Source organism: Onychostoma macrolepis, chromosome 09, assembly GCF_012432095.1.
Source record: "Onychostoma macrolepis isolate SWU-2019 chromosome 09, ASM1243209v1, whole genome shotgun sequence".
Taxonomy (NCBI): Eukaryota; Metazoa; Chordata; class Actinopteri; order Cypriniformes; family Cyprinidae; genus Onychostoma; species Onychostoma macrolepis.
The window spans coordinates 14,182,641-14,193,497 of NC_081163.1; the positions used below are offsets into that span (position 1 = coordinate 14,182,641).

Sequence of the window (10,857 nt, forward strand, 5' to 3'; positions counted from 1 at the left end):
TCAGTAGCAAGAAGTTTTGACTTCGAAACCTCACCCCTCCAAGACACCCTGAAGGACCTATCTGAGAGGTAAGACTCGAACCACAGGAGTGCGGTTCCTGAGATGCCCATCTTTCTGAGGGTGGACAGGAGGATCTGGTAGTTAACTGTGTCAAAAGCAGCAGACAGGTCCAGAAAGATGAGTACAGAGGATTTGGAAGCCGCTCTTGCCAGTCTCAGGGCCTCTGTAACCGAGAGTAGGGCAGTCTCAGTAGAGTGGCCGCTTCTGAAGCCAGATTGGTTGTTGTCCAGAAGATTGTTCTGTGCAAGAAACAAAGAGAGTTGGTTGAACACAACTCGCTCAAGTGTCTTTGAAATGAATGGAAGAAGGGATCTGTAGTTTTCTAAAAGTGCTGGATTTAGAGAGGGTTTTTTAAGCAGTGGGGTTACCCGAGCCTGCTTAAATGCTGTGGGAAATGTACCAGTGTGAAGAGGTGTTGATGAAGCGCATGTCGCTTACTCACATTACAGGTAAATAAATTTTAATATTACACAAAGATAGTACAAGTAAATACAAAATGCAGTTTTTAAATGATGATTTCATTTATTAAGGGAAAAAAGCTGTCCAAACCTGCCTGGCCCTACGTGAAAAATTAATTTCCCCCTCCTGTTAAATCATGAAAGAACTTTGATTAACCACATTATTTTAGAAAGCTGAGTTAAATTTCACTAGCCAAACCCAGGCCTGATTACTGCCAGACCTGTTGAATCAAGAAATCACTTAAATCGAACCTGTCTGACAAAGTAATGCATGCTTAAAGAGCAACACATTCTGCCGCGATCTAAAAAAATTCAAGAACAGATGAGAAACAAAATAGTTGACATTGTATCAGTCTGGAAAGGGTTATAAAGCCATGTCTAAGGCTTTGGGACTCCAGCGAACCATGGTCAGAGTCATTACCCACAAATGGAGAAAACTTGGAGCAGTGGTGAACCTTCCCAGGAGTGGCTGACCTACCAAAATTACTCCAAGAGCGCAACGACGACTCATCCAGGAGGTCATAAAAGAACCCAGAACAACTTCTAAAGAACTGCTGGCCTCACTCGCCTCAATTAAGGTCAATGTTCATGATTCAACAATAAGAAAGAGACTGGGCAAAAACAGCATCCATGGGAGAGTTCCAAGGCAAAAGCCATTGCTGACCAAAAAGAACACAAAGGCTCATCTCACGTTTGCCAAAAAATATCTTGATTATCCCCAAGACTTTTGGGCAAATATTCTGTGGACTGATGCGACAAAAGTTTAACTTTTTGAAAGGTGTAAGTCCCGTTACATCTGGCATAAAACCAACACAGCATTGCATAAAAAGAAAACACCAGCAAGTCCACCTCTGAATGGCTCAAGAAAAACAAAATTAAGGTTTTGGAGTGGCCAAATCAAAGTCTGGACTTAAATCCGATTGAGATGCTGTGGCATGTCCTTAAACAGTCTGAATTAAAATAATTCTGCAAAGAAGAGTGGGACAAAATTCCTCTACAGCGATGTGAAAGACTCATTGCCAGTTATCGCAAACGCTTGATTGCAGTGGTTGCTGCAAAGGGTGGCACAATCAGTTATTAAATTTAGGGGGCAATTACTTTTTCATGTAGTGCCAGGCAGGTTTGGACAGCATTTTTCCCTTACTAAATGAAATCATCATTTAAAAACTGCATTTTGTATTTACTCGGGTTATCTTTGTGTAATTTTAAAATTTGTTTGATGATCTGAATCTTTTAAGTGACAAATATGCAAAAAAAAAAAACAGACACTTTTTCACACCACTGTATTATGTAAACAATTTTTTTTACTTTGGATGCAATTAATCGCGATTAATTGTTTGACAGCACTAAATTTACATGATTTCCTTTGCACTTATGGTTTCATTTTTTATTGTATGTGTGTTTCATTATTATTTATATTTGTGTGCGCAGGTGTCTTGAGTTCCTGTTGCAGAATGGTGCTGCCCCATCACTCAAAGATAAACAAGGCTACAGTGCTGTTCATTATGCCGCAGCGTACGGCCACAGACACTGTCTGAAATTGGTGAGGACACAAATATGTCCAGTGAGTGCCTCAGGGCACTTCCTCCATCTTCACTCTACTGTCACAACTCTATTAGATTTAAATGTGTAAACCAACATGCAAATTAATTTAGTCCAGTTTGTGGTTTCATTCATGTGTCATAAAATGATATGCTTGCTAAAGCCTCCAGTCTGTTGAACCTATTGTATGCCACCTGCTGGTGCAGTGCATATGTTTATAGTGCAAGAATGAATGTGTTTCAGTTTAATTCAGAATACCTTTTGATTGAGTTTAATGAGAACAGCTGTAATTCAGATAAATCTGATTTCAGCTTTTGGACAGAGATGAGAACCAACAAGATGAGATGGAGAACAGCCAAACCAGAAGCCCTTTGCATCTGGCTGTGAGTTCAAATTTACACCTTTTACCACACCCTAACAGCCACATAACAACATACTAAAAACAAGTTATAACACCTTATCAATAGAATATGTGACCCTGGACCACAAAACCAGTCGCAAGGCACGCAGGTATATTTGTAGCAATAGCCAACAATACACTGTATGGGTCAAAATTATCGATTTTTCTTTTATGCCAAAAAATCATTAGGATATTAAGTAAAGATCATGTTCCATGAAGGTATTTTGTAAATTTCCTACTGTAAATATATCAAAACTTAATTTTTGATTAGTAATATGCATTGCTAAGAACTTCATGTGGACAATTTTAAAGGAGATTTTCTCAATATTTAGATTTTTTTACACCCTCAGATTCTTATTTATTCTTCTTTCAGACGACGTATAAATCTCAGTTTCAAAAAGTTTACCCTTATGACCGGTTTTATAGTCCAGGGTCACATATATCAATACCTTGGATACCACCTTAGCATCCTGAAGCCAACTTTTGCATAGGAAAGCAGCTTGCATGTTTTTTTTAAACTCTTACAAGGTTTAATTACTACAGACAGGCCCTAACCTCAGTGATGTATGCGATACGACAGTTGGTCTATATATGTTTGTTTCCAGGCGTACCATGGTCATGCACAGGCTCTAGAAGTGCTCTTGGAAGGTCACTGCGAGGTGGATCAGGGGGATGAGGTGGGTCGGACACCACTGGCGCTTGCTGCCCTCAGGGGCCACACTGACTGCGCTCTCACGCTTCTGAACCATGGGGCCTCGCCGAGAAGCAAAGATACTATCCGAGGACGTACACCGATCCACCTTGCAGGTATTACACCTCTGTGTGGTGGAAATTACACAGCTGTGCATTTTTTATGCAGTATTTAATACACTCTGTTTGTTTCCAGTAATGAATGGTCATACATCGTGCGTGCGCCTCCTGCTGGAAGACTCTGATAATGCAGATCTGGTAGATACAGCGGACTCTCAGGGACAGTGAGTAATTAATTTAATAACTTTTTTAATCAATTTTCTTTCTTTATAATGCCACAAGAATTTTGAGGTGGAATGAGTGTGTCATGTCTTTTTACTTCTCAACAGTGTTGGTGCTGCAAATTATGGGTAGTGTAGCTTGGCAAGCTGAAACAATTAACTGTAGTCAAATAAAACTAAAAAAAAATTATAATTTGGCTAAAACTGTTACCCATAAAAAATTGCTGACTACCTTTAATTGTTTTTGAATTACTATGCAACTAATGAATTTTAAAATGTATATAAATTTGTATGTCATAATCAAACGTGATCACACTTCATATGAATACTAATAATAAAATAAATCAACTCCCTAATTTGTATAATATTATTTTTTCCCAAGCTACGAGAAAAAAATCAATCAATAATATTCCCATAAGTCCATGGGTACATTTAAGTAACAGCTTGAAATTAACCATGTAAACACAATTTAGGAGATTCTTGCACTTGAGAGTGCATTAATGGTTATTTGTTCTATGTGTGTTTGTGTTTGCAGGACCCCTCTAATGCTGGCAGTAATTGGGGGTCATGTGGATGCTGTGTCTCTTCTATTGGAGCGTGAGGCCAGCGTGGACTTGGCTGATCGTCACGGTCTGACTGCTCTGCACTTGGGAGTGAGTTTTTTTGATCTTGTCAAGTGTATTCAAGTGCAAGATGTACAAGGACTTTTTTATTTTTTTAAAGTTCTCTCTTTCTTTCTCTCTCTCAGCTCTTGTGTGGACAGGAGGAATGTGTTCAGTCCCTGTTGGAGCTAGAGGCATCCGTGCTGCTGGGGGACTCCAGGGGTCGGACAGCCATCCACCTGGCTGCGGCGAGGGGTCACGCGTCCTGGTTGAGCGAATTGCTCAATATTGCGTGTTCTGAACCCCCGATACCTCCATTACGAGACAACCAGGGATACACACCCTTACACTGGGCCTGTTACTATGGTTGGTTTTAACAATCTCCATTATGAGTTTAAAAAGATGCTTTTGTTTATCAATAAACTGAATGTAGCTTGTGTGTATGTCTCATAGGCCAAGAGGGTTGTGTGGAGGTCCTACTCGAACAAAGAGATTTTCGTCACTTTGATGGGAACCCTTTCACCCCGCTGCATTGTGCTGTGTATGTCTGCTGTGCGATTGTTTTCTGTCTTTTTTGCACCTTTTTTCTTTTCTTTCAACCTTGTCTTTCTCTGAATCCTCTGTCCTGCAGGGTCAATGACCATGAGACCTGTGTCAACCTTTTATTAGAGGCCATGGGATCAAAGATTGTAACATGCAAAGACTCCAAGGGCAGGTTAGTTTGGTATATGTGAAGAGAGAAAACAGTATTAGATGTAATAGAATAGAATAGAATAGAATAGATTCGTATCTACAGTGTTTCCCAAATTTGAAGAAAAAAAATAAACCACATTTTTTAACTGTGTGAATTGCATTAAATAACAAAAAAGGCAAATTTTTTGAAGAAGAATAACACAGATACATTTTTTAAACAATATATTTCTCAAAAAGTTTTAATATTTTTTTTAATATATTTATATACTGTTAAAAATTAAGATTTCTGTTTGTCAAGCTAAGACACATTTGAACACCTTGACCCCAGTTGTTTAAAGTCATTGCTAATTTGTCTAGGAAAAGTTAGGATAGTCCTGACAATTGAAATGTTTCTAATCAGTTATGTTAATGTATCATTAGCATTGTTTTCCGAGCTATCAGTGAAACAATTTATTAAAAAACTGCTGTCCCTATTTATCAGGACACCTCTCCATGCAGCTGCATTTGCTGGCCACATAGACTGTGTTCAGCTGCTACTTGCCCATAATGCATCTTTGGATGAGGTTGACCAATCAGGGCGCAGTGCCCTGATTATGGCAGCGGAGAAAGGAAGAGTCGAAGTTGTAGGTTTGTATTCCCCATTTTTTTTATTATGCCCCTGTTCATTTGTATAAGTATGAAAATGGGCTCAACTGAATGCACTTATGCAAAATGTGGCGTGTGTTTTAAACAGAAGCTCTACTTACTAGTGCCAATGTGAACCTCAATCTGACTGACCAGAAGGGTAATACAGCTCTCCATCTAGCCTGCAGTAATGTAAGTATAGCCCATTGCATGCCATGGCCATCAGTCCCTATAATTTCAGTTTCAGCAGTGGGGCAGTGATCTTTCATAATAATTTTTATAATTTGTTATAATCAAAATTTGTCATTTTGTCAAAATGCCACTAACTGGCGGCAATAGCCTTGTGGGTAGCACACTGACATATAGCGTCGTTGTGCTTCGGGCATCCCGAGTTTGAGTCCTGGCTTGTGGACCTTTCCAGATCCCCCAGAAATTATATATTCACATCAGTGACATATAATTCACTAAATCAAAGGTTTTCATTATATCCACTCACCCCAAAATCATATTTTATTGTTTTTTTATTATAATAATTTGGCCTTTTCAAAAACAGAAAAAATTCCACTTGTTAAGTAGTGCAGACACCTATGTGTGACTGTAGTCATGGGGTTTTAACACTTCATATAATTATCAAACAATAAAATTGTGCCAGATATAAAAACCCACATTGCAAACAGTATTTTTGAAAATGTATTACTTATTCTCCTAAAGATGATTTTCCTGTTCTGTCTGCTTGCTCTCTATCCAGGGAATGGAGGAATGTGCGTTGCTCATTCTTGGAAAACTTCCAGACTCTGCCCTCGTTGCTACAAATGCTGCACTGCAAACGTGAGTTCCCCTCCACATTACAGTATAGTACATATTATATTTACATTTATGCATTTGGCAGATGCTTTTATCCAAAGCAACATGCATTGCATTGCATTTAAGGAATAATTTTTCTCAGTTCATGCATTCCCTGGGATTCGAACCCATGCCCTTGACTTTGCTAGGGCCATGCTCTTATACATTATTTAAGAAGCAATTGATGCTCACTTGTTTCTCGTTCGCTTTCTCAGACCTCTTCATTTGGCTGCTCGCAGCGGGATGAAGCAGACAGTGCAAGAGCTGCTCTCTCGTGGGGCCAGTGTTCAAGTACTAGATGAGAATGGTGCGTCTTCCTGAAACTGAAATCTCAGTTTATTTGGTTTACGCATATATTGTCAGTGTATGTGCATCTCTCTATCTATCTGCCAAAAGCAGTGGCCGTGTTTCATAGCTTTGACGATGTCATGCGTGTCCCCTTTTGCCCCCTGACCATGTGTTTGGCTGCCTGTCTAGGGGGGCACTAATGGAATGCCGCTTTCGTCCATCGCCTCTCCACCATTGTCCCTTCGTTCCACTGCTCCATCCCTCCTTTTACCTCTTTCTGCTTTCCTGTCCCCTTTCCTGTCTCTCTCGCTCTTTGGCTGTCTTTCCCCGCAGGTCTCACCCCTGCTCTGGCTTGCGCTCCCAGCAGGGAAGTGGCTGACTGCCTGGCTCTCATTCTGGCTACCATGATGCCTTTCTGCTCCCCTTGCAGCTCTGGAGCTCCTTCGCCAGGCGCCCTGCTGAAATCTCTGCCCCGCCAGGCCAAGAGCCCCCAAGGCCCCCGCAGTCCAAGGGACCCCTCCGGTCCCTCCAGCGAGGGCACGACCACCGAAAACGACTCGGACTCGGAGACATTTTGACCCCGGCTCCTTCTAGATGCGCCGGTCATAGTTTTCAAAGCACATATTGTCATGAACCTTACAGAAGTTGTACAGATTTTTGATAATGGAGCACAGCCTCTGTGACAAGAGATTATGACATAAAGCACACATGGTACGCTTTTGTTCTGCCACACTTGTTTGCACAGATTTTTTCGAAAGCCATTTTAATCACTTTAACACAGGTTGATTATTGATGGATTGACAAATGTTGACTGACTTCTCACACTTGAAGGATGATGATGTAAAGTGCAGAGTAGTGTGTGTTACTTAATCTGTGGACTTTTGAAAGCACAAACCCTGTGGAAGCACAAGGTGAGGTCACCCTCATTTCACCCATGTTGTCACTGTGGGACCAATCAGGAAACAAGAAATCACATTTTTGGAACAACAGGGGAATTGGCACCACTGTTACCAAACTTACTTGATATTTATTTCTAATTAAAGGCTGGAATACACCACACAACTCTTTCCCAGATTTTTCCCCTGATTCACAGTCTGGACGAGTTGATGCAGTTGCAGTCAGAGCCGTATTGCAGATTTGAGTAGTCAGATTTCACATTATGCTTTTTGTTATGCATCTCCTACGTTTCTGTGTAAGTTTGTTGTGTTCAAAATGACTTGAAAGTCTAATGGTGTGTGATTTGACAGTCTAATAATGTGTAATTATCAGCCATTTCAAAATCTTTTCAGATTTGAAAAGTTGTGTAGTGTATTTCAGTCTGAAGACTAGTTAGACTGAAAGTCTAAAGTCATGACATCCAGTTTAATGTGACGAAAAATCCAATGCAAGTTCTCCATTTCTGGATCGTACACCAGTTGTTGTGAATAGAAGGCTCTTAAGATTTATATTGCAAAAAGAGCATTTTTATTCCACTGAGAAAACTAAATTTCTAGGCCTTGATGGTCTAAACTTACGTCTGACGCTTTTGGAGAGTGACACTTTGCCACTCGCTTCCTTCTCAGACATAGAGACAGTGTTCAAATAATACTTCTATTCAGGTTGAATTTTAGATTCTAGTGAGAGGGCATAGCATGTTTTGTGAACCAGGATGTTCTCAAGCCTGTACCGATATTTATTAACATTTAGATAACAATGGTACTACAGTTGTATGCACTTATGTATAGGAGTAAATGGGTGTTTAAAGGAATAGTTCACTTGTAGATTATAATTCTGCCACTGTTTACTCATGTCGTTGTTTTTGTGGAACACAAAAGTAAAATTATTAAAGAATCTTAATGTGGCTCTTTCCATACACCAATACTAAGTCTGTCAACCTCCAGAAATGACAAATAAATACCTCCAAAAGCGCTACGTACTGTATTCCAAGTCTTCTGAAATCATACAAAAGCTTTGTATTAGAAAGAGGCTAAATTTAAAGCTGTAATCCACTGATAATACTTCCCTTCAGTGAGCTGTTGGTTCTGGATCATTGTTAGTGAAATGAGCAGAATTGCGAACAAATCAACCAATTCATCGAAAAGAACCAATTCAAAAGAATGATTTGTTCACTAATTGGACTGATCAAGTGTCTCTGAACTCTGAGTCTTGTTCTGGTCCCAGCAGCCAACAGCTCACTGAAGTTTATCAGTGAATAATGACTTCAATTTTAGTCTTCCTCACACAAAACTATTATATTGCTTCAAAAGACTTTTCCTTTTGTGTCCCATGAACAGAAAAAAACAGCATAGGGGTTTGAAGTAATATGAGAGCAAGTAAATAATGACAGAGTTGTGAGTTTGGGGTGAACTATTAATTTTAAAATGAATCTAGGACTATAATTAAAGTTCCCGGTCTTCTTTTTCTTTCCTTCTGAAATTCTTTTAATAAATCGCACTGGTTGAATATAATTTTTTTTTTACAGATTTCTAAACATGCATGAGTGTTTCTTTGCTTTCAATTTTGATTCTTTGATTTTTACTTCAAAATATAAAGAGCTTTCAGTGAAGATGGTGTTTTAATATCTTTCCAAAAACAATTCAGAATGAAAATGTATACCACCATTTGTCTGTTTGCCTTTGTCCACAATGTGCCAGTTTCTCCACCGTGTCCAGTGCCTTGTTCTGCATTTTCAGAGTTAGATTACATCAGTATATGTTTGTATGTATGTATTGGAGTGTAATGAAAGTCTGAAGATGTGAAGATAAGTCTGGTTCACACCTACCAATCATAAGCCAATGTTTTGTTTTTTTTACCAAGTCCTGATGTTTGTGCCTATGAGTGTGTGATTTACAATAGAAAACAGTCTTTGTACATATCAGCTCATGGACATTATCATCACCAGAGCAAGAATTGCACACAGCTGTCTTATAACCGAAGCACATGGTTGATTTTCTTTTCATAGATTAGAGGGATTGTGAGTGAAAGGATTCAGAAGAATGAGTCAAACAGTATTATAATAGAAAAAAAAAAAGCTTTGAAATGTGTGACAATCTAGATTTTGGTTTCCTCCTTCATTCCAATGTTGAAGGTTCTTTGTCAGCTCAAGTTTCTTTTATAAAAATTGTATGACTATTATATAAAATGTTTTAACAGAGTTTTGTGTAGTCTGTTTTCTTATTTGAAAATCCATTTATTACAAAAATGAAAAGCACAGGCCTGTTTCCCACCTGACTTTATCAAAAGTTGTATGTTAAATGTAATTTTAATCATGTCATTTTAGAAAGTTGATTTCTCACAAGAAGAAAATAATAATAGGCCAAGTATTGTGTGAAAGTCATTTTGCATTTTAACTTTTAATAAATTGAATTAAAGTCCCCTGTCTTTCTGGGTCCAAAAGTTTTTAATAGATTCTTTGGATATTTTATTTTTGCCGATAAACAACACAAACGAGAACGAAATTTGACATAGGGTTTATGTAGTTTAAAGGGCAAATATATAAATATTTAAAATAATATTTAAAGTATCGCAATGCAGCAAATGACTACCAATCATAGGTCGATATGCTAATATGGCGAAAGCGTCTTCCCAGTTGCAAAGCGACGATCATTTGCATATATGTATTTATATACATAAAGAATATCAAATTTCATCTTAGAAGATGAAGATGAGGAGTGAACAAAACAGTGTCTTCAGAAAGAGGACCCTTTGGCTCATGTTCTGGCCTAAACACGTGAAGTTGGTCTAGGTGAGTTTGAAGAAGGGTCCTAAATAAAATATACCAATTTTCTTTAGAAAAAATTTACACATTTAGGGTTAGGGCTTAAATTTTACCTTTAACTTTACTCACTGCCTCCCTGATTTTTTACCTGCTCAGTCTAACATCTGTGTCCCACAATTTCAAATTGATATACCAACTATATTTTAATACTCTTTTAGAAGAACTGTTACATTAGAAAGCTGTGGTAACGTTATATGATTGACTGACCTATGCGCTGACCAAAACATATTATGCCACAGTCTTACTTATGGTTAACTATTTGTGAAAAGTGCTAAAAAGTTGTGTTCGTTTGTTGTAAGCTGTTGTTGTTAGCCAGTTGCGATTAACGCTTCCAAATTGTCTCTGTCATGATTTGTTGTTTATTAGGTATATCTCTCTTTTTCAAGTGTATATATTTCATTATACAATAGGGACCGTTACCATGAGTGTGGGTTGTAGTTATTCAGTCATGTTCTGCTAAAATCTGTGATTTCAACTCCCATAATGACTATCCGTGAGTGGAAAAAGTAGTATGCATTTTCACAAAAGCCCATAAAGAACAGGCCTTGACTATATGTACTTAGTATTCGTTTTGTGTTTGTTTTTTGCAACTAGGTAGAGGTCCTAAATTTAAATATCG

General features: G+C 38.4%; 1 protein-coding gene across 3 annotated transcripts in view; it reads left to right on the top strand.

Annotated features, from left to right (window-relative positions):
* Nucleotides 1-9,615, top strand: part of ankrd44 (ankyrin repeat domain 44) — a 28,575-nt gene extending 18,960 nt beyond the window's left edge. For 2 of the 3 annotated variants that reach the window (XM_058787055.1, XM_058787056.1), the window contains exons 16-28: nt 1,950-2,061; nt 2,372-2,443; nt 3,066-3,267; nt 3,347-3,434; nt 3,967-4,084; nt 4,180-4,399; nt 4,487-4,574; nt 4,665-4,748; nt 5,208-5,353; nt 5,460-5,542; nt 6,099-6,178; nt 6,409-6,500; nt 6,815-9,615. In XM_058787055.1, the coding sequence (XP_058643038.1) occupies nt 1,950-2,061; nt 2,372-2,443; nt 3,066-3,267; nt 3,347-3,434; nt 3,967-4,084; nt 4,180-4,399; nt 4,487-4,574; nt 4,665-4,748; nt 5,208-5,353; nt 5,460-5,542; nt 6,099-6,178; nt 6,409-6,500; nt 6,815-7,059 (1,630 nt within the window). In that variant the 3' untranslated portion in view covers nt 7,060-9,615. The remainder of the gene's footprint in view (nt 1-1,949; nt 2,062-2,371; nt 2,444-3,065; nt 3,268-3,346; nt 3,435-3,966; nt 4,085-4,179; nt 4,400-4,486; nt 4,575-4,664; nt 4,749-5,207; nt 5,354-5,459; nt 5,543-6,098; nt 6,179-6,408; nt 6,501-6,814) is intronic. The other variant, XM_058787057.1, reaches the window with a different exon arrangement.
* The last annotated feature ends 1,242 nt before the right edge of the window (nt 9,616-10,857 follow it).